Below are 27,316 nucleotides of genomic sequence, written 5' to 3' on the forward strand. Positions count from 1 at the left end.
CAGGGCATCACACAGAGTGCCTGGCATGCGATATCTAGATATGTAGCACACAACTGAGTTGAATAAAAGCTAGAAATCAGAGTCCAGAGGCAGCACCAGCGTTGAGGGAATCTTTAGGGTGCTCCCTTTCCTTCTGAGTTCCTCTATGGCCTGCAACTGACACAAGTAACCAGATCCAGGAAATAAGCAATATTTCAACTCCCCCTTCTTAGGGATTGAGTTCCTTCTCCCCTTGACTGTGGGCGCTCACAGGGGTGCTAGGTCAGACCTGAGCTTTTTATGAGCTGTGGGTGAGAACCAGCTGATTAACCCAGCCTTGTAGTAATAGCCCCTCAGTACCAGATTGTGCTAGCGTTATTTGGGGCCAAGAGAAATGCTGGCTCCTGCCTTTCCTTACCAAGGGCCAGGAGCTGGTGACCCGGCTAAAGAATGTGCTTCGCTTGGGGTTTACATTCCAGGATCGGCTTGGGAGGCCAAGGGCTCAGGTTGCCAGTGGGAGCCAGGCACGGGACAGGGGGTGGCAATGGGCAGTACTTTCTCCCACCTCCCTTCTGGGCACTCTTCCTGTGCCCTGCCCTGCCTGGTCATTCCAAGTGGAGGCAGGGCCAGGAGGAAGACCCTCAGCCCCTTCATAGGGAGCAGCATTTAAATGGAATGTGAAGTGGCCTAGTATCCACTGCCATAAACCCCCACCTGCTGGGGAGCCTTTAACAGCTTACAAAGTATCTCCAAGTTTGGGGTCTTCTTTGAACAACTGGGAACTGAGGGCTGGGAGATCAAGTCACCTGTCCCAGGTCATGTGGCCAGCGAGCAGCAGAGTTGGGTGTAGCACCTCATCTCCTGACTTCCATTCCCAGGCTCATTATACCTCCTGCCACATCTATTCAACAGCCCCTGCACCCCAACACCTAACCAGAAGCCCTGACTTCACAGGATCAGTGAAGAATCAGTAAAATAGTGAGTGTGAAAGGGTGGACACCTGTAAAGATGGGGGGTTATTTTTCTTTACTCATCCTTTACTCACAAAGGATCTCAGGTGACTACAATGTAATAGAGTGAGTTAGTAGAAAGTACTTGAAGACCCATGGAGGAATCCCATGAAAATTTTCCCCAGTCGCTGGCATAGCTTCCCCCTCTCCACTACCCAGCACCCACACTTCCCAACTGCACAGCAATGGAAGTGACAGATCCTCCGTGACTGGGAAAAGGACACAGGAGTGAAGGGCAGAAAAAGAGAAAAATCTCTGGTTTCGCTACTAACAATGGGGTAAGGAGACCCTTTCTAAAACACTGACTGGAAGTTCTAGACTTTATTTATTTATTTATTTATTTATTGAGACGGAGTTTCACTCTTGTGGCCCAGGCTGGAGTGCAATGGCGCAGTCTCAGCTCAGTGCAACCTCCGCCTCCAAGGTTCAAGCAATTCTCCTGCCTCAGCCTCCCAAGTAGCTGGGATTACAGGTGCCTGGCTAATTTTTGTTTTTTTAGTAGAGACAGGGTTTCACCATGTTGGCCAGGCTGGTCTCAAACTCCTGACCTCAGGTGATCCGCCCAGCTCGGCCTCCCAAAGTGCTGGGATTACAGGCGTGAGCCACTGTGCCCAGTCCCTCTAGACTGTAAATCTACACATATATCCACCCACTCCACCTCCCAACTCCCAGAACAACTTCCTTCAGGTGTTCAAATCTAGCACTAAGAGTTGTTAAGAGGTCCTTTCTTTTCTCTCTCAGATTAGCTCCTTCCTCCCTCCCTTAACACAAAGCTCCAGCCTTGGGCTGTTTCAATGACCACTTCCTAGCTCTGAGCTTATCTTAACTGTCTTCTGTCCCAAATCAGGTCAGCTGGAGCTCAGGGAACTCTGATAACCCCTCGCTGTCACACACACACACTAGGCGCGCACACACACTCTTGGGTCTCTGCCAAAATTGGGGAAGGGGACTTGGGAGGACCAGAGCCCAGCAAAGCCCCAGGCAGACTGATAGGAAACCATTAGTCTGACGATCTCACTTCTAATTTCATCCCACAGCAAGCCCAGGAGGTAGTCATTTCAGATGAGGAAAGTATGACGCAGAGCAGCTTAGTCTACTTGACACTCTAGGCCAGTCAGGAATCCTCTCTAAGCGAACGTATGAGGGCTGGGAGTGCTGTTAAGGAGCCAGATTGGACCCCAGGCAATCTGGCTTCACCACTTGACAGCTCTGTGACCCTGCATAGGCCCTTAATTGCTCTGTGTCTTACTTTCCTCCATGCAATGGGGATATCATAGGCTAGTATCTACTTCACAGAGTTGTAGAAAGGATTGAATTCATGAATACAGGAAATCTAAGGAAGAGTGGCTGACACACAGTATGTTAGCTGCATAAAAGAATAATTCTTATTCATACATGAAGTGGTGGAGACATGAGTTATAGTCACAGTCAGTTAGTGGCAGAGCAGAGCCTGAAGCCCAGGTTGCCAAATTCTTGAGCCAAAAACATTATGCCAGCCTGGGGATGAGAGACGGAATGGGGCTCCTAAATGTCCAGTACTGAAGGAATCAGTTACCAGGTGGCAAAAGAAAGCGAGTGGCTGAGATTTCTAAATTTTTTTTTTTTCAGACGGAGTCTTGCTCTGTTGCCCAGGCTGGAGTGCAGTGGAGCAATCTCTGCTCACTGCAAGCTCTGCCTCCTGGGTTCATGCCATTCTCCTGCCTCAGCCTCCTGAGTAGCTGGGACTACAGGCGCCCACCACCACACCCAGCTAATTTTTTGTATTTTTAGTAGAGACGGGGTTTCACCATGTTAGCCAGGATGGTCTCGATCTCCTGACCTCGTGATCCGTCTGCCTTGGCCTCCCAAAGTGCTGAGATTACAGGCGTGAGTCACCGCGCCCGGCCCTTGAGATTTCTAATTTGTCCCTGCTTAGATATTGCAGAGAAGTTAAAGCAGATTTGAAACAAAACTGAGAGTTGGTTTATCCAAATCTCCTTTTACAGATAAGGAACCACCCCTAAAAGAGAAAGTCCTTGGCCACAGCGTGGTGTGGGTTGGTGGTGGAAGTGGAACTGGACCCCAGCGCGCCTGCCTTCTGTCTCTCTGCGTGTGCACTCCCTCCCGTTCCAGGATGGAGACAGGGCAAGCTCTTTGGCTTGGGGAGAAGAGCTAGCTTCTCCTGCAGTCACATCCCCTCCCAGGCCTGGTCTGTGAATAACATTCGGTTTCTCAGGGTAATTGAGAGTTTGAGGGCTGTTTTCAATGTTTGCAGCACAAAATTCTCCAAACTTTAGGCAAGACGTACTAGAATTTAGAATTTAGAACCAGGGCTGGCTTAATAAATATTACATATTATTATAGCTGTTATTGCAATTACTCAGTCCGTATTTGTTGAATGAATGAATGAATGAATGAATGAATGAATGAGTGAGTGAATGAACGAACAAATGAATGGTTTACTGGAGGAACAAATTGCCTAAGCCCACTTCTGCTTGTGGTCACAGCTTCGGGCATCCCATAAAACATGCTAGGCTTAGTTTGGTCAGAAGAGGGCAGCTTTGAGCTAGGCTTCCCAATTTGCCAGCGACTAACAGGATTTGCATCCCTCTCTTGGAGGGGGGAGGTAGGGAATACTACAGGCTGTAATTCATCCTCAGGGCTCCAGACTCATCTTAGAGGTATCTGAGATCTGCCTTACCTGCTCCCAACCCTCACCTGACCCCCATAGCATGGCCTTGGTGCCTCTCACCTCTGCTCCTGCCTGCACCCTGCTCCCACTGGGACACATCACAGCAGTCCACACTCTGAGCTGCTTTCAAATCCCCTTTTACCAGTCTGGACCCACCCCCACTCCCCTACACACACACACACAGATTGTGAAGTGTGTAAGGACAAGGACAGACATTTGTTCCCACTTGTTTTCCCAGCACAGCACATAGTAGATCCAATAAACAGCTTTCCCCCATGACCCCCTCAGACATGGATCAGCCATGGGACTTAGGGCTGGGGGGGTAGGCGTCTCCCTTCCAGGAGTCAATAGTGGGGCAGGGAGGATTGAGAGTAGCTTAGCTCAACCCAGATATCTCAGCACATCCACACATCCAACCACATGACCCAGGAATTCCCCAAGACTGCTGGTGGCAGAGTCCCTGACCAACACGGATTCCCTGTCAGGCACTCTTGCTCTCCCACCAACCAGACCTCCATTAAGGAATTTGAGATCTGAGTTTCAGAAGCTTAGATTATTTCCGAGTCATATGCTGTTCTGGCTGTCTGTCTTCCTTGCCTACCTGCTGTGATCTTTGGTCACCCATGGCTCCTCACCTAGATGGCAATTCAGATTGTAGTCAAAGGAAGCTGGAGCAGGGGTGAGAAGGTCCAAGAGGTTGCAGATGATTCCCCCCGACCATGGCCAGATAGCTGGTAATGGAGTGGGCCCAATCACATGTAGGTGCTTTTAGTTTCATCTTTGGATTCCATCGCACATCCATTCCTTCAGTTCATAAGCATCTATGGAGCGACTTTTAGGTGCCTCGCAGCACACTGGGTGTTGGGGATACCTGGAAAAAATTACAGGAGTGTAGCTAGATTAAGCCTTAAAAGAAATATTAAGCTCATCTGTATAATTCTTTCATCTTATGAAGAAATGTTGATTCAGCTGGCCAATTGCCACTTGTCCTTCAGGTGTCAACTTAAAAAGCCCTGGCTTTAGGAACCTGCCCCTGACCAGCCTCCTCCCACCTGGGATACATATCTTAAACACAATCTGAGCCAGGCGCAGTGGTTTACGCCTGTAATCCCAACACTTTGAGAGGCCAAGGCGGGCAGATCACCTGAGGTCAGGAGTTCCAGACCAGCCTGACCAACATGGAGAAACTCTGTCTCTACTAAAAATACAAAATTAGCTGGGCATGGTGGCGCCTGCCTGTAATCTCAGCTACTCAGGAGGCTGAGGCAGAAGAATCGCTTGAACCCGGGAGGCAGAGGTTGTGGTGAGCTGAGATCACACCATAGCACTCCAGCCTGGGCAACAAAAGCAAAACTCCATCTCAACAAAAAAGAAAAGGCAATCTGTTCTTCTTCCATCATGGACCCTTCTCCCTCTGTACAGGATTTACTTGTTTATTTCTCACTAGACTGAGAACATTCCAAAGGCAGGAATCTTGTCACGATTGCGTCCCCAGGCTCAGCACCTAGTGGGCACCAGTATTTGTAGAATGAAGTAATTAGTAGAAGGCCACAGAACTGGTTAGTGTCAGAGTCAGGACTCGAACTCAGGTCCCCCAACACTCGGCCCTGTGCTTGCTCTTATGTTATCCGTACTTCCTTTTGAGAATCCTAATCATCTGGATGAGCCCCCAGGAATAGAAGCAGATTTCAGAGGGGAAAGGAGATAGCAAGTCAAGGCAACTATCTCTGGGTCTCATCCTATTTGCACAGAAAACCCACAGCAAAAGGGGAGGCTGGTGGAGGGAAGAATGCCAAACCAGCCGCCACCTCCTGTGGCCCTCCAAATTTGGGAGGGATACATTGGTTTCCTGTGTAAGATGGATCCTCTCCAGTCACAAAGGAGATAAAGAGCTCCATGGAGAGGGATGGAGACATCTGTAACTCACACTAGAAAAATAATCAAAGGATCAGTGGAAGTAGAAAAGTGGGCAGCCACTGGGGGTGAGTCCTTCTCCATCCTTAGCATGCCCTGGATACACAGGGGAGGCACCATCCTCCTGAAGGCCTGAGGGGAAGGCTGGCTCCCCAGCATAGCTGGAATCCATCCAGGGCCCTAAACTGGCTGGCAGAAGGGGTTTCCCTCAGGGAAGAGGATCCAGGTCTATTGTCCTCCATTCTCTTCCTCAGGACCAGGGTCTAAATCCCACCACTTTGTTACCAGTTGTGTGGCCTTGGACAGAATAATACTCATTTCACAGGATTAGGTTATCAAGATGGCCAAAGGGGAAATGTTCTCTTTCTACCATTTAAAGCAAGAAGGAAAACCTGTGGCCATTCTCATTTCACTCTGAGCACTCAGAGTGGAGATTCTGGACCTAGCAACTCCAGGCCTCAAAAACCAAGTCAAGCCGGGCGCGGTGGCTCACACTTGTAATCCCAGTACTTTGGGAGGCCGCAGCGGGCGGATCACGAGGTCAGGAGATCGAGACCACGGTGAAACCCTGTCTCTACCAAAAATACAAAAAATTAGCCGGGTGTGGTGGCAGGCGCTTGTAGTCCCAGCTACTCGGAGAGGCTGAGGCAGGAGAATGGCGTGAACCCGGGAGGTGGAGCTTGCAGTGAGCCCAGATCGCATCACTGCACTCCAGCCTGGGCGACAGAGTGAGACTCCGTCTCAAAAAAAAAAAAAAACAAAAACAAGTCAAACCTCATAACCTACCACCAGTGCTCCTGGCACCAAAATCACAAGAAAACCTTGGGTGGAGCAACTATTTTCAGACTTAGGGACACAGGTTAGATAGTCGGCATGTAAAAATTTTAAATAAATATGTATCCCTTTGGGTTCTCTCCACCTCCGGCCCACACGTCATAAATAAATTCCACCAAGTGGTTGAGGGAATCTACTCAACCTTAGAAGTCCTCTTTTTTTTGAAACGGAGCCTCACTTTGTTGCCCAGGCTGGAGTGCAGTGGCGCCATATTGGCTCACTGCAACTTCTGCCTCCTGGGTTCAAGCGATTCTTCTGCCTCAGCCTCCGGAGTAGCTGGGATTACAGGCGCGCACCACCACGCCCGGATAATTTTGTATCTTTAGTGGAGATGGGACTTCGTCATGTTGGCCAGGCTGGTCTTGAACTCCTGGACCTCAGGCGATTCGCCTAAGAAGCCATCTTTGAGGAATAAGGAAGAAGTTTCCAGAGCCACTGGATTCCAATATCCAAGTAAAGTTGATCTAACTGAAGACAAGTGAACTCGAACCATAGGACAGCTCTGCACTAACTCTCCCACTAGGCTGGATTCTGCCTCCGTCCCATCCCAGCTCCCTTTCTCTTTTATGGACTTAATGAAGTGGTCAAGCAATTATAGATTTTGGCTTAGGACAAGCAAATTACTCAGGATGAAGAAATACTTTGGTGACCTTTAGTGCCCTCAGATCGCCCCTTGCCAACTGAGAACAGAGTACAATAAAACAACAGGGCATTAACCAGGACCAAGCGCCACTCAGAGGCAAGTGCATCTCCAAAGGCCCTCAGAGTAAGCTTCTGGGCCTCAGGCGGCCTCCGCTGGAATCCCCTGGTCCCCATTCCTGGTGGGCGGGGCTCCATTGACACCTTTCCCGGCCACGCCGAGGGGGAGGAGGGGGGCCTGGAGCCCCGGAGAGCCAATGTGGACGGCCGTGGTCACGCGCCGCCGTCGAGCAGGCCAATGGGCGCCGGGGGGCGTGTCCAGGGCCTCGGGCTCAGGGCGTTTATAACAACTTGGAATGCTGTGCTTTACTGCGCGCTCTGGTACTGCTGTGGCTCCCCGTCCTGGTGCGGGACCTGTGCCCCGCGCTTCAGCCCTACCCGCACAGCCTATTGATTCTTCCCCTGCCGCCCTCGCTCACCTCCTGCTCGCCATGGAGTCGCTGGTTTTCGCGCGGCGCTCCGGCCCCACTCCCTCGGCCGCAGAGCTAGCCCGGCCGCTGGCGGAAGGGCTGATCAAGTCGCCCAAGCCCCTAATGAAGAAGCAGGCGGTGAAGCGGCACCACCACAAGCACAACCTGCGGCACCGCTACGAGTTCCTGGAGACCCTGGGCAAAGGCACCTACGGGAAGGTGAAGAAGGCGCGGGAGAGCTCGGGGCGCCTGGTGAGTGCGGCTCCCTCTCGCGGCGCGGGGCGGGCTCGGGCTTGGCCGCTGGCAGGGAGCGGAGGAGGGCGGGCGGCGGCTCGCTAGTTGCTCGGCGGAGAGGCCAGCCGTGGTCTTTACCGCGCTGAGCTTGCGGGGCTGCTGTGGGGTGTCCCTGGCAGATGTGTCAGTCCGTGATTGCAGGGACAGTGGTCGCAAACTTGCGAACCCCAGCCAGCAACACCGTACTGCTGTGATGATTGCCAAATAAAAGGGAGGCTATGGATAGTTGGCGCGGAAAAACGAATCGTGTCGTGTCCTGGGATAAGATGGATGGGACTTAAGTTGAGTTTTGCTGGGACCAGACTGTTCAATAGAGTGCAATGGAAAGAGGAAGTAGAAGGCACCCCATCTTAATAGGTATTTGGTAAATATGTGTGTGGTTGAATGAATGGATGAGGTGTGGATTTCCCCAACTCCAAGAATCTGGCAGCCCAGCACACTGGAGCTCTGGCACAGGGGGTGGGTTTTGACATTTAGGTCCTTTCCAGCTCTAAAATTTAGTTGAAATTTCATTATGATTAGTTTTTGATTCTGGAAAATGTGAAACTGGGTCCACTGTACCAGAGACACCTTTTGGTTTGGGGGCCTTTTCAAGAACATGCCCTGTTACTTTGGTGCGAGTGTAGGAGTCTAGCAGTCTGTGTGACCTTGGGCAATTTCCTTCATCTCTGTACTTTGTTTCCCCTTTTGCACAACTGTAGAAAACAGCCTGCCTCACAAGCTGCTGTGAGGATTGAATAAGATCGAAATATGAACTTATATTGCTCCTAACACATAGAACTTGCAGTGAGATAGCCGGGCGCGGTGGCTCACGCCTGTAATCCCAGCACTGTGGGAGGCCGAGGCGGGCGGATCATGAGGTCAGGAGATCGAAACCATCCTGGCTAACACAGTGAAACCCTGTCTCTACTAAAAATACAAAAAATTAGCCGGGCGTGGTGGCAGGCGCCTGTAGTCCCAGCTACTGGGGAGGCTGAGGCAGGAGAATGGTCTGAACCCGGGAGGCGGAGCTTGCGGTGAGCCGAGATTGTGCCACTGCACTCCAGCCTGGGCAACAGAGCGAGACTCCGTCTCAAAAACAAAACAAAACAAAACAAGAACTTGCAGTGGGAATTTCTGGAAAGGGCAGCCCAGAAAGGACGGCAAATTTGTCAAAATTAGTTAGCAGTGGTTAACTGGTTCTCAAACTTGAGTTTAAAGTACGTAAGGATCACCTGGGATGTTTGTTTAAAATACTTACATTATCTGGTTCCACACCCAGAGTAATTTATTCTGAAGGTCTAGGATAGGGCCATATAATGTATATTTTAACAAGCCTTTTAAAGCAGGTGGTTTAGGCATTATTATGTTTTGCCAAATCCAGTTGGGTGCTGGTTGTGAGGGTGTTGTGTGTGTGTGTGTGTGTGTGTGTGTGTGTGTGTGTGTGTGGTTTGCCCTATTGGCTACATCAGCAGTTACTTCCCCAGATTGTGTTTGCTTTTGCAGCCAGTAGCTGGTTTGAAATTCAAGAAGTCATTTCATTGGTGAAGGAGAGTGGATGTTGGAGAAAGGGGTAGATTATGGCCCCATCAATAGGACCGAGTATGTTTTTCCTGCTATCGCCTGGCACAGTCCCCAGTTGCCTGCTGCCAGGTTACAGCTATTGGGCAATCATGTACTTCCTGGCTTGCCTTTTCTTTCTCTTTCTACAAAGTGTGAGGGCCCGGTAAGGCTCCAGGCTTGAGGCTGTTGGACCCAGGCTTTGTCAGGGGCTTAGCTGGAAAATAGCTGCTGGTGGCTTGTGCTTCGTGCCTCTTGGGGGTGGGAACACTGGGTCGTGGGGACTGGGGTGGCCCAGAAACTGAGAAACTGAGATTGAAGTTCAGAGATCCCATCAGGCTCTTGACCCAGGTCACTGTGGGGTGTGTGTGTGGACATGCCTGAGAGAGAGAGTAAGAGAGAGATCTCATTTGATTCCAGAATGAGATAAACTAGCTTTCAGTTTTCAAACTTCAGTGGATTTAGGCAGGGATTCCAGCTCTTATTACATCAGAAGATACTCCCTGGCCTCATGCCTCTTGCTGTACATAGGAAGCCAAGATCAGTAGGCATGGGACCTGCTGTGAACCTCCCTGATCCATAGACCACCCAGTTCTGCAGCTGGGAACTTGCTCAGGGTCTCCTTCCTTCTTGGAGAGCAGCTGCCTGCTGTGCTAATGGTTTCTCAATTCTGGAGCATTGCCTCTTCCCCACCCCACCCCACCCCTGCCTCTTGACTGTCCTCCGTGAATCGAGAGAGACCTAGTGCCTCAGGATACTTCAGTGTGGGAGAGGGGTGTGGGAGCTTGACCAAGACCTCCCCCAAAATGAATTGAGATTGTTGGTGGGAGCTAGATTCAGAGGAAAGCCAGCTGGGTGACTTCCATCCCAATTTTCTCTCCACCTTTCTAGCACACTTGCCGCTCCCAACCTGCCTAGATGGGATTATCAGGGCCAGATGGGATTGGCTGAGGGAAGGGCAGGTGGGCGGAACTAATGGCTGCTCTAGGAGGACATCAAAGGAAAAACAAAAATTGGCTCTTCAATACATTCCTGGTATCCAAATGACATTTCCTCCTGGGACTCACCCAGCTCCCCTGGACACCCCTCCCCCTAAAGAGAAAAACACATGCTGGGGTCTCTGAAATGGTGGAGTCCACCAAAGCCTTTGGATGATCTGCATGGAAGTCTTACCTCCAAGGGGAACCATGAGGGGCGTGAGTCCAAGTGTGTGGTGCTCTGGAGCAAGAGTGTTTCTGTCTTTTTTATGTATTGGAGTGCAGTGCAGGATTTCAATATGTTTGGAAATGACTGAGGTGGTCCGAGTCCTTCATTGACAGATACAGTAGCTGAGGCCTGGAGAGGGGAAGTGACTTATCCTGTAGCTGGTAAGTGGCATGCCTGCAATATGGGCTCCTGGATGACAAAGTACTGAGTCCTAGACTGGGAGCTGGCCTTGAGATGAGCCCAGGCTTGCCTCAGTGTGCTTTGTTATTCCAATAGTTAGCTCCCGCTGCCTTTCCCAGCACTCCAGGCAGGGCTTCAGGTGGGAAGAGTCACTGGGAACCATCCCCCACCCTCACATACAGTGACTGTGTTGAAGGATTCTGGGTGGGTGAACTACACTATATTCCAGGGTTTCAAACCTTGTTGGGGATGCTGCCTAGCTGACAGTCAAGGCTGCAAGCATTCAAATCGTGGCTCCATTGCTTACCAGCTGTGCAACCTCTCTGTACCTCAGTTTCCTTATCTGTAAAGTAGGGGTGATAATTATTCCTACCTCGTGGGATTCTCTTAGGATTAAGTAAGATAGCATATGTAAAGTGCTTGACACACACAGTGTTATTATCCCAGCAAGGCTGGCTTTGATGAAGTCCTGCCCTTCCCTTTCCTGGGGAATTCCTGCATTCTGGAGGTCTGTCCTACCCTGAGAAAGAGTATGGATTGTGCTTGGCTTCCCTAAGCCAAACCACTTTGGTTGCTGCTTTGTTCAAAGTCCTCGTCTCTCCTTCGGCCCCAGCTCCAGAGAAGGACTCCTGACTGGCTGGCTGCCAAGGGCTTGCTTGGTGGGACACTGCCCTCCCAGCTCCCTCTGCACCTGCCTGCTAAGCGGCAGGGAGGGAGGCTGCAGGCCACTCTTGTCCTTGAGCCCCAGCCAAACCACACAAGAAGTCTGGGCAGGGAAGCTCCTTGCCCAGCTACCCAGTAGAGGGGGCTGGAGGATGGCAAGGAGGGGGCAGCACAGTATAGGGAGGTGGCTCAGGCTCACCTCGGAGCCCATTCCTGATCCCTGCCTAGTTGTCTGGCTGGTGTGGTGGGATGGCGAGCCACCCCTAGGCCCACCCCCACTCTGCCCAGCCTGGGCCAGCCCAGCCCAACCTCTCCTCCATTATCTAAATGGGTCATCCCCCAGCTCCTTGCCCTGCTTCCCAGACAGCAACTGCTCCACAAAAGGCCAGAGAGGAATCAAGGATCCTGGCTCCAGCTCTGGGTGATAACTATGACCAGAGATGCCCAGCTTGCACCTTCTCTCCCTCCACCTGGAACCAGCATCTCTGGATCTTCTTTTTCTAAGACCTTTCTACCATCCTCTCCTGAATCCAGATCGTTCCTGATCTGAGTCCCTGGGAGGGAGGCAGTGTTTACCAATTGAGCCACAGCACCTACCTCTCCAGGGTGTTTGCAGAGGAGTGGGCATATTTGTATATCTGTAAGTGGGATGGGGTGGCTGGTGATACTGCACAGCCTGGCCTAGGGCAAGATATGGGGCTTTTCCTTCTCCAGGGATGGGAGGCAGGCAGGGAAATCTCTATGGCTGAGATGGAAGCTTCTCCCGGCACCATCCTTCCATCTTCAATCCTGATTGTGTCTTGATGTGTTGTGGAACCTTGGAAAAGTCAGTGTGCCTTTCTGGACTTCAGTGTGTGCTGTTTGCAAAATAGAATGAGGAATTAACCCTGCTGCCTTTTCCAATGTTTAGGACTGCAGGGGCAAGAAAACCACTGGGACAGAATCAGAAATTATGCTCAAGCAGGCTACCGTGGCCATAGTATGGGGCTGCTTATAATAATACTTGGCTAGCACCTTCCTGGCATAGTAGCAGGTGGCCCATTTCTGAAGAAGTTCAGCATAGAATTCTAGAGTTTGGAAGGGTGCGTAGAGATCCTGATGTGCAAATTCGTGAATGGCTCTTTCTTTTTGGCCTTTGCTCAAACCTTTCTTTCTGCCTGGAATGCCCTTGTTGCCCCTCCCTAGCCCACCTCCCTTGGCTTAGCAAACCTCACTCATCCTTCAAAATCGAAAGCAGTTTTTCTTCCAGAGGTGGTTTTCCCTGCTCCTCCTATAGGCAAAGGAAGTTCTCTCCAGTGCTCTTGGAGCCTCTCTGCAGGCAGGGACATCAACTGCCACATTTATCACAATAGAATGGAGTTTAATTAATTGTCAGTCCTCCCACTGGACTGCGGGACTGTCCACTTTTTATCTGAATCCCTAACACCTAGCACAGTACCAGCCAGGCACACAGTAGGCACTCAGCAGATGATTGGAGAATAAATATCCTTTCGTTTTTCAGATGAGGACATGAAAACCAGCCAGATGAGTTAACCAGACTTATCTGGTCAAGTGACTTATGTTGAGTTGCATAGCTCGATACGGGCAAATAAGGATTCGATTCCTGGGCTCTTGATGCCATCTCCACTAATCAGATGTTCAAGTTTATGTTATTGTCATTGAATCTGGTTTTCCTTCTCCTTCTGAGTAGGGTGGCTGTATATGGTATTATCTAAACTTGGATACTTTGGAGAGTAAAAGGGGCAATATTAGTAATTAGACCAGGACTGTCTCAGGCATGTGGCCTTCCTGCCTCTGGGTGATTGGTTCAGCAATTGTTACCCTCTTCCTTGGTTTTAGTCATTTTATTTTTATTTTTTATTTTTTTAAGACAGAGGCTCGCTCTGTCACCCAGGCTGGAGTACAGTGGTGCAATCTCAGCTCACTGCAACTTCTGCCCCCCGGGTTCAAGCAATTCTCGTGCCTCAGCCACCAAGTAGCTGAGATTACAGGAATACATCACCAGGCCCAACTAATTTTTGTATTTTTAGTAGAGATGGGGTTTCACCATGTTGGCCAGGTTGGTCTTGAACTTCTGGCCTCGAGTGATTTGCCCGCCTCGGTCTCCCAAAGTGCTGAGATTATAGGCATGAGCCACTGCGCCCAGCCTAATCAACGTATTTTTATTCTAGAGAATAGTTGCCTGGTTGTCTTGCAGATGAGAACAAAGGTCCCTAAAAATTAGTCCTTATAACCGAGGTGGACTTCACCCATGTCTAGGAAGAAGAGGAGAAAATCTTATCTGAGCACTGCTTCCATCTCAGTCAAAGGTCATCAGCCCAGTGACTTAACTAGTAAATATTTGCGATTTATGTTCACCAGTAAACAATTGTTGAACATTTTCTGTATGCTGAGCTCTGTCTAGGCCTGAGCTGTTGCTCTAATTTACTTTGACAGGCTAGCCAGCAGATAGCTAGAGCCCTCTCCTGTGGGGCCAGGATAGGCTGGGGAGCAGTGGCCTAGCCCCACCAGGGTGGTGATGCATGGCTCTTTTTGTCTGCCACCTGCTTGGAGACTGATGGAGGCCTGATGACATAACTTGTTTGCTTCCTGGAAAGTGCCAGCCATACTGTGATCTCCTGGGACCTAATATGGATACCTGGTGGGTCCCTAACCTACCCCCTGATATCAGAGCACAAACTTGCAGGAGGCTGGAACTGTTCAATGAGGATTAACAATTCTGGTGTAGAATCATGGGCTTCTGGAGTTGAAAGAGATGGATCTTGGGGTTCAACTTGTGCACTCTCCCCCATGCAGAGACTCCTCCCAGCCCCTCTAACACCCCTTTCTCCCTTTTTTGGAACCTCATTTATTTTAGGCCTTGTCATCTTTAGAGTTCTGCCCCCTAGGCCTATGATGATTTATTTCACTATTATATCTGCGAGTACACAACTATGCATCCAAGATGTGCCTATGTGTACATCTTAAGTTCTGAAATAGTTTTGATTATCTAGATATGGGATTTGTGTTTATATATGATTGATCGTTTTGCTCTTTATGGACCTTTATCTCTGAAGAGCTCATAGAACTTTATCCATTGTTTTATTTTAAACAAAGAATTTTAGAGAGAAAATAACTTGTCCATAAAATCTCCCCTTCAGGGAGAGGAAAAAGGGTATGGAGGCGAGAGGTGTGTGGGAATGATACTCCAAGTTGAATCCAGGAGAGAGAGGTACCTCCTAGTTAAAGGAGGATTCAAGCCCTCTCTACATCTACCCCTGGCCTCCTGCCCAATTCCAAGCCCAGGTTTTTGTTTTTGTTTTTGTTTTTTGCTTAGCTCACTAGGGAGAGATGGATGGTTTGGAGCAGAAGGGGGATAGCTCCATCGCATCCCCTGCAGCTGCAGCATGGGCCTCTCCAGCATCCTGGGGAGGAGGCTCCATGGTGACCATCCCTCCCGCCTGCCATTGTCCTCCCTGCCCTGCTCAGGGAGGGCCCGAGAGCAGGGCCTCCCCTCTTTCAAAGATGAAGCTCTGGGGGAGGAGCGGGGTGGAGGGCACGCCATCCCTGGCCGGTTGCCGGGGTGACCGGGCCAGGGCATTGTGAGCAGCTCCTCTTACGGGATTAGGGCTGTTCCGCATTCTTGTCCGATGGAGAACACAGGCCGGCAGGGCCTGCTGCCCCTGTAAGCCAGAAGCCATTGTCTGCCTCCAGAGCCCTGTGAAAGGGTGGATTAGAGGCTCCTCCCCTCGAGCAGGGGTTTCCTTTTTTCTGTCTCCCTTTGAATCTTGAGGGGAGGCAAACCCTCCTGGGAAATTGAACGAGGAGCTGTTTACCACAGTCTAGGTCTTCAGATTTCTCACAACTTGCCTATCCCCCATAAGAGGAAGTCTCGTATTTACCATTTGCGTCCTTGGGCAGCACTTGCCAGGAACTGGCCGGCCCTGTGACACCCCACCCCCACCCTGCTCCCGCCTAGCCCTGCAGCCTCTGAGGGCCCCGTGGCATCTGCACAGCTAATTTCATAGACTCAGAGCAGGAAAGCACCTCAGATCTCTTAGTTCAACCTGTTTGTTTCACAGAAAAAAAAAACCCGAGGCTCTGAGAAGGGGTGGGGACTCGCCCAGGGGGACAGTGACAGACTCCCCAGGCAGTGTCTCTCCCCAGCTCCGTGCCTCAGGCCCTGCTCCCTGGTATTTTCTGGGGTTTTGTCCAGGAGCTGCTGCTGAGGAAGGTGGAGCAGAGAGGGACCGAGACCCTCGGTGGCTCAGAGCTTTGCTAGCTGCACCTGGGCAGCCCTCTTTCCATTTCTTCCTGCCTCTCTCCACCTTTCCTGAGCCCACCACACATACTGCCTGGAGGGCTTAGTCCTCATGTAGTGTTTTTCATCTTACTGGGCTAAGATAGCAAGCACTGAGATAGCAAGCAACTGTTGAGTTGTTTGTTGTCAGGGGAGGAACGTTTCTCATCTGGACTGAATAGACTGGTGTTTGGGGGCTTTTTTTTTTTTTTTCTTCATAATTTTGGGACCAATTTTTAAAAACATGGTAAAACATACGTAATATAAAAGTTACCATTTTAAGTGTACCAGTAGTGTTAAATTTAACGTTGTTGTAAACCAATCTCCAGAATTCTTTTCATCTTACAAAACCGAAACTCTATGCACATTAAACAACACCTCCCCATTTCCCCTCCCCCAGTCCCTGGTAACCACCGTTCTGTTAATACTTTCTGTCCCTATGAATTTGCCTATTCCAGGTACCTCATTTAAGTGGGATCATACAATATTGATCCTTGCGTGACTGGCTTATTTCACTTAGCATGATGTTTTCAAGGATCATCCATGTTATAGCATGTGTCAGAATTCCATTCCTTTTTATGGTTGAATAATATTCTATTCCATCCTATGGACATACCACATGTAATTTATTCCTACATTTCTTTTTTTATTTTTTTATAGACAGGGTCTCACTCTTTTGCCCAGGCTGGAGTCCAGTGGTGCAATCATGGCTCACTGCAACCTCTGCCTACTGGGCTCAAGCAATCCTGCCACCTCAGCACGCACCTATAGCTGGGACTACAGGCATGTGCCACCACACCTGGCTAGATTTTGAATTTTTTGTACAGACAGGGTTTCACCATGTTGCTCAGGCTGGTTGCAAACTCCTGGCCTCAAGTGATCCTCCTGACTTGGCTTCCCAAAGTGCTTGGATTACAGGCTTGAGCTACTGCACCCAGACCTATCCCTACTTTTCCTGATGGACATTTGGGTTGTTTCCACTTTGTGGCTAGGGACTGATTGCTTATAGCAAGTTACAGAACTGCAGCAGAAAAAGTACCAAACTCAGAATCAGATGGCCAGTAGTTGAATCCACTTGCACCAGTTAGTGACCGTATGACTGAGCACATCATCTAACCTCTCTGGGTCCCAGTTTCTTCACCTGTAAAGCGTATTGATGATGCTTTTTGTGCCCACCTCCCAAGGTTGTTGTGAGGGCCAGTTCATTTACTAATGCAACAAGGAGTTATTTTATGCCTACTGTGCATCAGGCACTGTGCTCAGCATCAAGAATTCAGTGGTGAGCAAAACTGGCTGGTCCTTGTCCTCCTGATGCAGATTGGCACATTTGCTTTATAATTCATAAAGCATCAGCCTTGCAAATGCAGGTTTTTGCCTTCCTTGTCTATCTGTAGACTATGAATAAGGAGGTGACTGGTCCATATTCCTTCCTGCTGCATGGACCATGTGCACTCAGCTCAGGTGAGATCTTCTTCTAGAGAAAGTGCTCTCCAGCCTCTCTGCCACCTACCCTGGTGAAGGATGGAGTGGCTTCTGTGCGTGTACTCTGTGGCCTTTATAGCGGCTACAGGCAAACCACCAGGACCAGGGCCCCCAGAGTGTCCTCTGCCGATCCTTTCTCCTCACTCTCATGCCTTCTGTTCCCAGGTGGCCATCAAGTCAATCCGGAAGGACAAAATCAAAGATGAGCAAGATCTGATGCACATACGGAGGGAGATTGAGATCATGTCATCACTCAACCACCCTCACATCATTGCCATCCATGAAGGTACAGTGGGCTCTTAAAGCTGGAACTTGGGGGTCTATGTGTGTGCATGTGTGTGTTCACATACGTGTGTACATGTGTCAGAAGAAACAACATAAAGAAGTAAAAAAAATACAGGCTCTAGAGAAGGGCAGGAGCTGGATTTGAAACTCAGCTGTATGACTTTGCACAACTCATTGAATTTAGTCTCTGGGTCTCAGTTCCTCATTTATAAAATGGGGTAATCCCATCTACATCACAGTGTGGTTGCAAAGATCAAACTGTTTATGTCATTGAATGCTCCACTCATGGGAGGTACTCAAGGAATTGCAGGGTTTTTTGTTGTTATAATTCGGTTTTCCCTACTTGAACACTACCTTCCCAACCCAGTGAGCTCCTTAGCAATCTGGGGGAGGCTGAAACATACATAGACCTGCACCTGTCTCAGGTGCGTGGGTGCTATTCTTATGCGTCCCAAGAGCCAGACCTCCTAGAGTCTGACCTGGGCTCTGAATCATCCTGCCACAGGGCTGGTTCCTACCTCTCCTTGTCTTTCTTGGCCTCCTCTTCTCTGACATCAGTGCTGATTTCACCACTCCAGCTGCCCGCCTCCCCATGACCCAGACAACAAAGTGAGCAAGAGAGGGTGACGAAGGAAAGATGGGGAGCCCTCTCCTACACACACCTGTCTGCGTCGAGCCTTTACATAATATCAGTTAGATGAGAAGCGAGGGATAGCAACAGGAGGGAAGAACGGGAGCCTGTAGCTCTGCCCTTTGTCTGTATATTCCTGGTGGGGAAAAAAATAGAGCAGTCTCTGCTCTTGAGTCGTGTTCATATAAAGATTAAGGGTAGAGCCTTAAGGGTAGAGCCTTAAGACATAGCCCTGTGGCTTGAGCCTGTCCCATGAAGAGCCAGGCAAGTGGCTGAGGAGGCTAATTTTATCTCTGTGTGCTTCCCTCAGGGAAGAGTGGGGAGATGACAAAGTATTGGTTAAGCCAGGCTGAGTGTGGTGATTGGGGTGTGTGTGCGTATATATATGTGTGTGTGCGTATATATATGTGTGTGTGTGTATATGAATTCTGCCTAACCCCCATATCTCCAGCTAGGCTGAGTGTGGTGATTGGTGTGTGTGTGTGTGCATGTGTGTGTGTGTGCATGTGTGTGTGAGTTCTGCCTTACACTCATATCTCCAGCTAGATCTGGGAACTGAGCGCTGCAGCTCAGGGTATGGCTTCTCTGGCACCTTCAGATTCAACAGAGATAAGAACATCATAGTTACTGTGTGTCTGGAGGGGCTCCCCCAGATTCATCCCTTTCCTGCTACAGGCTTCAAAGGATGTGAGGTAGTGAGTGTGCCTCAGTCCTGGGAAATGACCTCTAACCTAGCTGTTCTCCAAAATGTGCCCTGGCTGGCTTTTGACTCCCAATTTTATGGCACAAGGGTTGCACGCACCCTTGCAGAGATGATGAGAGCGGTAGGGGTGGAGTCTCCGCCAGGCATCCCCAGGAGGCTGGGCCTCCACAGATAAGGGCCATTTACTTCTGTCCCCCTGGAAAAAAGGACAGTCCTCCTGGCCATGTATCCAATTCCCTGGAAGCTGGGACTCCTCTAGGGAGAAGCCTCTTCACTTCACTCCTTCTCAGAGCCTAGACAGCATTAGCTCTGGGGCAGGCCAAGCAAGCCAAACTCATAGGACCCGTTTGACACAAAGATGCAATGTCATGGACATACATGTTCTAACACACACCAGGCAGAAGGGCCAGTTTGGTGAACCAGCCACTCCCTACCTAGTCTTCAAGTGGCGAGAGGGCCACTCCTACCCAGAGAGATGAGCCAGCTGGGATGAGGTGGCTGCCAGGAACCCAGCCAGTCAATTAATTACCAAATATGTATTGATTGCTTCTGTGTATAAGACCTTATGCATGAGGCCCTGCCCTGGATCCTCTGGATGGAAGTCAGAGATGGTGATGGATAACTCAGCTCTCCATGGTGCTTTATAGTTCATGATCCACTTTAATATACTTTTATTCCCTCTTCTGATCCTCAAGACAGACATTATTATTGGCCTTATTTTTCAAATGTATGCATGAGGGCACTGATTATAAACATAACTGTGGCCGGGCGTGGTGGCTCACGCCTGTAATCCCAGCACTTTGGGAGGCCGAGGTGGGCTGATCACACAGTCAGGAGTTCAAGACCAGCCTGGCCAACATGGTGAAACCCCGTCTCTACTAAAAAATACAAAAATTAGCCTGGTATGGTGGCGCGCACCTTTAATCCCTGCTGCTCGAGAGGGTGAGGCAGGAGAATCGCTTGAACCTGGGGGGTGGAGGTTGCAGTGAGCCGAGACCACGCCACTGCACTCCAGCCTAGGTGACAGAGCGAGACTCTGTCTCAATAAATAAATAAATAACCGTAGGTACCGTTTATCGAGTGCTTGTTTATATGTCAGACCTATACCAGCTTGCTCAGCCAGCCCTGGAACTGCTGCTGACTTTTTATGTTTCTCACCCCAGCCCTGTGAGGTTGCCTTATTATCCTGCTTTTCAAATGAGGAAACTGAGGCACAGTGGTTTAATGACTTGTCCAAGATCACCCAGCAAACCTGCATTCTTACTCATGTATCTAGAAGAGATTTGCCCAAGGCCACAAGGTGAAAAAGTACCAGGTTCTTGAACCAAGGAGCCTGGCCTTTCATTCCCATCTAGTGACGTCTCTGCCTTCCTGAAAGGGCAGGGTCATTTTCAGAATTCCCAAAAGCCTGAACTTCCAAGGAGGCAGAGGATGAGCCAGTGTCTTTGGCCTTAACTCATGGCTCCTGGAAGATGCTGAGAACTTCCAAGGCCCTTCTTCTGCCCTTATTTGCCACCGTATAGCCCCATTAGCAGATATCTCTGGAGGGGGGTCCTGTCTGGTTTGGGGCCTGGGGTGGGGGAGGAGTGAGTCACCCCCAGTGGAGAGCAGTGCACTCTGGGAAGGCCTGACGTTCCTTGCCTTGCTCTGCCCAGTGTTTGAGAACAGCAGCAAGATCGTGATCGTCATGGAATATGCCAGCCGGGGCGACCTTTATGACTACATCAGCGAGCGGCAGCAGCTCAGTGAGCGCGAAGCTAGGCATTTCTTCCGGCAGATCGTCTCTGCCGTGCACTATTGCCATCAGGTGAGCACCTACCTGCTCCAGCCATGTTCTCAGTGGGTGGTCCCCGGGGCTCTAGGGCTGTTTTGGACCAGAGAGGTTCCATGACTTGTCCAGGATCACACAGAAACAGAGGCAAAACTAGATTCTGGACTCTCAGGGAAATGTCAGTGTCTCTGACTTTGAGTCCCTTCCCCAGGGATAGAAGGGCCTGTGATTTCTTGCAGCACATGCCAATAAAGATAGGCATTCCCAGCCTACTTGTGCTCAAGCCCACTTGGCTCCCTTTGTGTTTACCTCAGTCTCCAGACTGGGCCCCTCATCATCTTCCCTTCCCTGGTGACCTTCCCCTGACTGCCCCCTCCTTCTTTCAGAACAGAGTTGTCCACCGAGATCTCAAGCTGGAGAACATCCTCTTGGATGCCAATGGGAATATCAAGGTGAGTCCCACTTCTTATTTCTAGAAGCCTCCTTGCCCACCCCAGCTTTTCTGCACTGTCCCCAGCCAAGTAGCTCTAAGCTCTTGGTGGATTCCTGAAGGAGCTGAGCAAGGCTGACCTTCATTGGTACTGGTAGGAACCTCAGCCATCATCCATTCCAACACCTCATTGTGTGGATGGAGAGCTGGAGCCTCAGCTGAGGGGTGCTTTGCACAAGATCACACAACTAGCGCGTGGCTGAGCCTGGACTGGAACCAAGATCTTCTGACTCCCAGATCAGTGCTCCTTTGATGTCATAAGGCTGACAGGAGTCTAGATCTAAGGTCAGGTTTGCTACAACCTTGGGACAGGCCCGGCCTGAGTTCTCATGTATGTACACACTTGCATACACATACACATGCATGCTTTAATCTGCTACAATTAGATAGCCCTTTGGAAACTTCCCACAGATGAAGGACTCCAGCTCCAGCTTCCTGCTTTCTGCAGCTGCTAGATTTCCATGCTTAAGTAGTTAAATTTAGGCATGGAGAAGTTCATGTTGATGGGATAAACTGAGATCTCAGGGCTGGAGGAAGGACATGGCACAGGGAGGCTGGCCCCTGCAGGCACCTGGGAAGGTGACGCTGCACTCTGACCCTCTTCAGAATCTTCCTGAACCCAGGACATAGTCTTTTCCAGTGGCTCTTGACCTGTACCCTGAGGTGCCCTGGTACTGAGTTCATTCCCTTTTACCAGCCAATTCCCAGAGCAGGTGGGGCTCTCTTTGATGCTGACCAGAAGGGAGAGAAGCCAGAGCCAGTAAACCGTCATAATCAGGCACAAACATGGACAGGCATGAACTTTCCTATCTGTACCAATCATGTGCTTCATTATGGGCTTCAACTGGTAACTGCTTGATAAGAGGCCAATAAAACCATAAACAAAGGAGCCAGAGTTTCACGAACAGCCCCTCCCCACCCTGAACACACATAACCCTCTGATGGGGTGAAGAGGTGGGGAGCACCAGGGCATGGCCTCAGCCTCTAACTGAGGATGGGTGGGAAAGGGTCTCTCCGGGCAACGAGACGATGGGGTTGGGTTCTCAAGCCCCCAGTATCAGATGGTTCAGGGAGTCCTGGGCTGTAACCACAGCCCTGACGTTTGTTCTGCCCTCATTATTGCTTCTTAGCTATGTTGGGCTGACCTCAGGTTCCTGCCACCAAGTTCTTGCCCAGGTGTGCACACAGGAATGAGCCCTTTGCTAGGAAGGGCAGCTCAAGTCTTATGTGGTTCATTGGTTACAGGGCTTGCTTGTTCCTGAGGGCCATGACATTATCACGAGGTGCTGGCTTTCCCCCTCCATCTGGCTGACCCTCCTTTCCGTCACTAAACATCCTTAGAGCCTCATGCAGGGTCTCACCTGGGCTAGCAGCTGCAGGAGAGGTGGGGGCAAGGAGGTCAGCATGGGAGTGTACAGTCTGTCTGGAAGGCAGATCTAATGAGCAGGGGCTCCAGGGAGGCATTGGAAACTCTAGGCTTCTAGAAGGAGATGGGAGACTTTCCAAGGGATATGGGCATGAGAGAGCATCTCTGTAGTGGAATGCCATGTGAACAAAGTGGTCTGGGGAGCAGTGAGGATCCTGGAGCCCCCGCATACCTCTGCGTAGATGCTCCTTATTGACACAGCTCCTCAGGGTTCGTTCTTCCAGGGCTTGAGCTATGCTGACAGTGCTCAGTGTGGGGTAGGGGTCATGGGGACCCTTTCCTTCTATTGGAGCCTGGGTTTCCCCAGGGTCTGGAGAAGGGAGGGCCAAGAGCTACAGAAAAACCCAGGCCTTGACATGACCTGTGCCCGTGTTTGACTCAATCCTGCAGATTGCTGACTTCGGCCTCTCCAACCTCTACCATCAAGGCAAGTTCCTGCAGACATTCTGTGGGAGCCCCCTCTATGCCTCGCCAGAGATTGTCAATGGCAAGCCCTACACAGGCCCAGAGGTAAGTGGCCACTCTCCCCTGCCAGCCTGCCTCAGACGTTTACTATGACTTTAGATCCTGGGAGATTGATGGGCTAGTTTTCTCGTTATTCACATCTTCAGAGCACAAAACTCAAGCCTCCCAAAAAGTAGTAACTTGCCAGGTGTCTAGCCAGGAATGGCAAAACTAGAACTAGGCTGGGCACAGTGGCTCACACCTATAATCCCAGCACTTTGGGAGGCCGAGGTGGGTGGATCACTTGAGGTCAGGAGTTCGAGACTAGCCTGGCCAACGTGGTGAAACCCCGTCTTTACTAAAAAAAAATACAAAATTAATGGGGTTTTGTGGCACACACCTGTAATCCCAGTTACTTGGGAGGCTGAGGCAGGAGAATCACTTGAACCTGGGAGGCAGAGGTTGCAGTGAGCCAGGATCATGCCACTGCACTCCAGTCTGGGCAACAGAGCAAGACTCCATCTCAAACAAACAAACAAACAAACAAAAAACAAAAAAAACCCTAGAACTAGAACTTAGGTCTCCTGACTCCTAGGTTAGTTCTTTGCCTTCCTCACCTTCCTCGTTCCTGTTACCTTTCCCAGCACCCAGTCCAGCCTCCCGAGAGTGATGTAGAGATATCTGTCACAACCACCCCTTCCCCAGCCCGGAAGGGATGACCTGGTTATAGCTCTTGTGCTTGTGGCTGTCCCTCCCAGGGAATGCGATTGACAACATCTCAGACCCCTTCTGCAGCATCCCCGTCTTGGCCCCTGGGTAGGAGAGGTGGGTCATCCTCAGGTGTGCTGGCCTCTGAGTTCTCTAGCATGTAACATTTTCCCGTCTGGTATGGGCATCCCTGCTGACGTCCCCCATCTCTCTCAGGTGGACAGCTGGTCCCTGGGTGTTCTCCTCTACATCCTGGTGCATGGCACCATGCCCTTTGACGGGCATGACCATAAGATCCTAGTGAAACAGATCAGCAACGGGGCCTACCGGGAGCCACCTAAACCCTCTGGTGAGTGAGAGGTGTGGGCGTTCTTATCCAGGCCTGGGGTGTCCTTCACTCATTCCTAAGGCAGGAACTACACAGTGGCACTAAAGTCAAAAGGGCAACAGTCCATCATGGCCCATGGCAGGTTAGGGTACCCTCCACCGTATGTCCAATGTCGAGACCTCTGGGGAAGGAGGGGATAGCTCTTTCTTCCCCACAGGGGCATGCTTGATTATATTTGGGAAGTGGTTCCTAAGGTCTCACTTAGATCTTCTTTGCTACAGTTGTCTCATTTCCTATTGCTTTTGTTCTCATCCTCAGAAATCTTTTTGTCCTTCACTATGACTCAGAAGGCAGGAAGAAGTGTGTGAGAGCCCCAGTTTACCCTGAACACAGTCTCTACCTTCAGAGGGTTGAATTTCAATGGAGAGAGAGAAGATAGACACCAACATACACACAAGGGCTCATGAAGGGGTCACAGTCCTGAGGGGTCAGAGGACAGAGAGGCAGCTGGAGGAGTCAGTCCAGGAAGTCTGGACTGGGGAGCTGTCCTGGGCCAAGGCATGTATAGAGCCCTAGGTTGGAAGGGACGTACCCGACCCAGGAGTATGCAGTGTCTTAGCTCAAAAGGGGATGAGCTGGGGACAGGGGACAGGGAGTGCCTATTCTGGGAGCTGCCAAACTGAAGCACCTGCCTTTTGTCTTCTAGATGCCTGTGGCCTGATCCGGTGGCTGTTGATGGTGAACCCCACCCGCCGGGCCACCCTGGAGGATGTGGCCAGTCACTGGTGGGTCAACTGGGGCTACGCCACCCGAGTGGGAGAGCAGGAGGCTCCGCATGAGGGTGGGCACCCTGGCAGTGACTCTGCCCGCGCCTCCATGGCTGACTGGCTCCGGCGTTCCTCCCGCCCCCTCCTGGAGAATGGGGCCAAGGTGTGCAGCTTCTTCAAGCAGCATGCACCTGGTGGGGGAAGCACCACCCCTGGCCTGGAGCGCCAGCATTCGCTCAAGAAGTCCCGCAAGGAGAATGACATGGCCCAGTCTCTCCACAGTGACACGGCTGATGACACTGCCCATCGCCCTGGCAAGAGCAACCTCAAGCTGCCAAAGGGCATTCTCAAGAAGAAGGTGTCAGCCTCTGCAGAGGGGGCACAGGAGGACCCTCCGGAGCTCAGCCCAATCCCTGTGAGCCCAGGGCAGGCTGCCCCCCCGCTCCCTAAGAAGGGCATTCTCAAGAAGCCCCGACAGCGTGAGTCTGGCTACTACTCCTCTCCCGAGCCCAGTGAATCTGGGGAGCTCTTGGACGTAGGCGACGTGTTTGTGAGCGGGGATCCCAAGGAGCAGAAGCCTCCGCAAGCTTCAGGGCTGCTCCTCCATCGCAAAGGCATCCTCAAACTCAATGGCAAGTTCTCCCAGACAGCCTTGGAGCTCGCGGCCCCCACCACCTTCGGCTCCTTGGATGAACTCGCCCCACCTCGCCCACTGGCCCGAGCCAGCCGACCCTCAGGGGCTGTGAGCGAGGACAGCATCCTGTCCTCTGAGTCCTTTGACCAGCTGGACTTGCCTGAACGGCTCCCAGAGCCCCCGCTGCGGGGCTGTGTGTCTGTGGACAACCTCACGGGGCTTGAGGAGCCCCCCTCAGAGGGCCCTGGAAGCTGCCTGAGGCGCTGGCGGCAGGATCCTTTGGGGGACAGCTGCTTTTCCCTGACAGACTGCCAGGAGGTGACAGCGACCTACCGACAGGCACTGAGGGTCTGCTCAAAGCTCACCTGAGTGGGGTAGCCATTGCCCCAGCCCGGTCAGGCTCTCAGATGCAGCTGGCTGCACCCCGAGGGGAGATGCCTTCTCCTCCACCTCCCAGGACCTGCATCCCAGCTCAGAAGGCTGAGACGGTTTGCAGTGGAGCCCTGGGCAGGGCTGGATGTGGGAAGCAGGCAAATGAAATGCGTCAAGGGTTCAGTGTCTGTCTTCAGCCCTGCTGAACGAAGAGGATAATAAAGAGAGGGGAACGGGAATGCCCGCGACAGAGTCCACGTTGCCTGTTTCTTGTGTACGTGGAGGGGCCACAGAGACCTGGAAAGAGAACTCTCCCAGGGCCCATCTCCTACATCCCACGAATACTCTGTACACATGGTGCCTTCTAAGGACAGCTCCTTCCCTACTCATTCCCTGCCCAAGTGGGGCCAGACCTCTTTACACACACATTCCCGTTCCTACCAACCACCGGAACTGGATGGTGGCACCCCTAATGTGCGTGAGGCATCCTGGGAATGGTCTGGAGTAACCCTTCCTTATTTTTATTTTTATTTATTTATTTTTTTTTTTGAGACGGAGTTTCGCTCTTGTTGCCCAGGCTGGAGTGCAATGGCGCAATCTCAGCTCACCTCAACCTCCGCCTCCCGGGTTCAAGCGATTCTCCTGCCTCAGCCTCCCTAGTAGCTGGGATTACAGGCGCCTGCCACCATGCCTGGCTAATTTTGTATTTTTAGTAGAGACAGGGTTTCTCCATGTTGGTCAGGCTGGTCTCAAACTCCCGACCTCAGGTGATCCACCCGCCTCGGCCTCCCAAAGTGCTGGGATTACAGGTGTGAGCCACTGCGCCCCACCTAACCCTTCCTTATTTAGCCTAGGAGTAAGAGAACACAATCTCTGTTTCTTCAATGGTTCTCTTCCCTTTTCCATCCTCCAAACCTGGCCTGAGCCTCCTGAAGTTGCTGCTGTGAATCTGAAAGACTTGAAAAGCCTCCGCCTTGCTGTGTGGACTTCATCTCAAGGGGCCCAGCCTCCTCTGGACTCCACCTCGGACCTCAGTGACTCAGAACTTCTGCCTCTAAGCTGCTCTAAAGTCCAGACTATGGATGTGTTCTCTAGGCCTTCAGGACTCTAGAATGTCCATATTTATTTTTATGTTCTCAGCTTTGTGTTTTAGGAAAGGTGAATCTTGCTGTTTTCAATCATGTGAATGCTATGTTCTGGGAAAATCCACTATGACATCTAAGTTTTGTGTACAGAGAGATATTTTTGCAACTATTTCCACCTCCTCCCACAACCCCCCACACTCTGAGTCTCTACCTAATGGTCTCTACCTAATGGACCTCCGTGGCCAAAAAGTACCATTAAAACCAGAAAGGTGATTGGAAGCAGGCCCTGCTGTTCTCTTTGGTGATTGAGGTGGGGAGGGATGGTGCTGAGCAGGTTTTTGAGCCTTCTCCTAATACTGGTTCCCCTAGGCTGCCAAGGTTGGGAAACAGAAAAACTGCCGAATCAAAACAAACGTAAGCTCAGTAGCTCTGGCCTGACCCTATTAAGCACACAGGTGGGAAGGCCCTGGGCCCAGGGTCACATTTGCTCTTCCGGCCTTTGGCACTAAAGT

The 27,316-nt window shown here is 51.0% G+C and overlaps 1 protein-coding gene across 1 annotated transcript; it reads left to right on the top strand.

Moving 5' to 3' along the window:
* The first annotated feature begins 7,418 nt into the window (after nucleotides 1–7,418).
* Nucleotides 7,419–27,086, top strand: NUAK2 (NUAK family kinase 2). Its single transcript, NM_001132868.2, has 7 exons — nucleotides 7,419–7,769; nucleotides 17,326–17,446; nucleotides 20,435–20,586; nucleotides 20,937–21,002; nucleotides 22,857–22,976; nucleotides 23,835–23,967; nucleotides 24,653–27,086. Exons 1-7 carry the CDS (start codon nucleotides 7,539–7,541, stop codon nucleotides 25,714–25,716), a joined length of 1,887 nt encoding a protein of 628 aa, NP_001126340.1. The 5' UTR covers nucleotides 7,419–7,538; the 3' UTR covers nucleotides 25,717–27,086.
* The last annotated feature ends 230 nt before the right edge of the window (nucleotides 27,087–27,316 follow it).

The sequence above is a fragment of the Pongo abelii genome, chromosome 1, assembly GCF_028885655.2.
Source record: "Pongo abelii isolate AG06213 chromosome 1, NHGRI_mPonAbe1-v2.0_pri, whole genome shotgun sequence".
NCBI lineage: Eukaryota > Metazoa > Chordata > Mammalia > Primates > Hominidae > Pongo > Pongo abelii.

Coding starts and splice junctions, on each gene's coding strand:
- NUAK2 (NM_001132868.2), top strand. CDS start 7,539: ATGGAGTCGCTGGTTTTCGCGCGGCGCTCCGGCCCCACTCCCTCGGCC. Junction 7,770..17,325: donor GGGAGAGCTCGGGGCGCCTG/GTGAGTGCGGCT, acceptor TTCTGTTCCCAG/GTGGCCATCAAGTCAATCCG. Junction 22,977..23,834: donor AGCCCTACACAGGCCCAGAG/GTAAGTGGCCAC, acceptor CATCTCTCTCAG/GTGGACAGCTGGTCCCTGGG.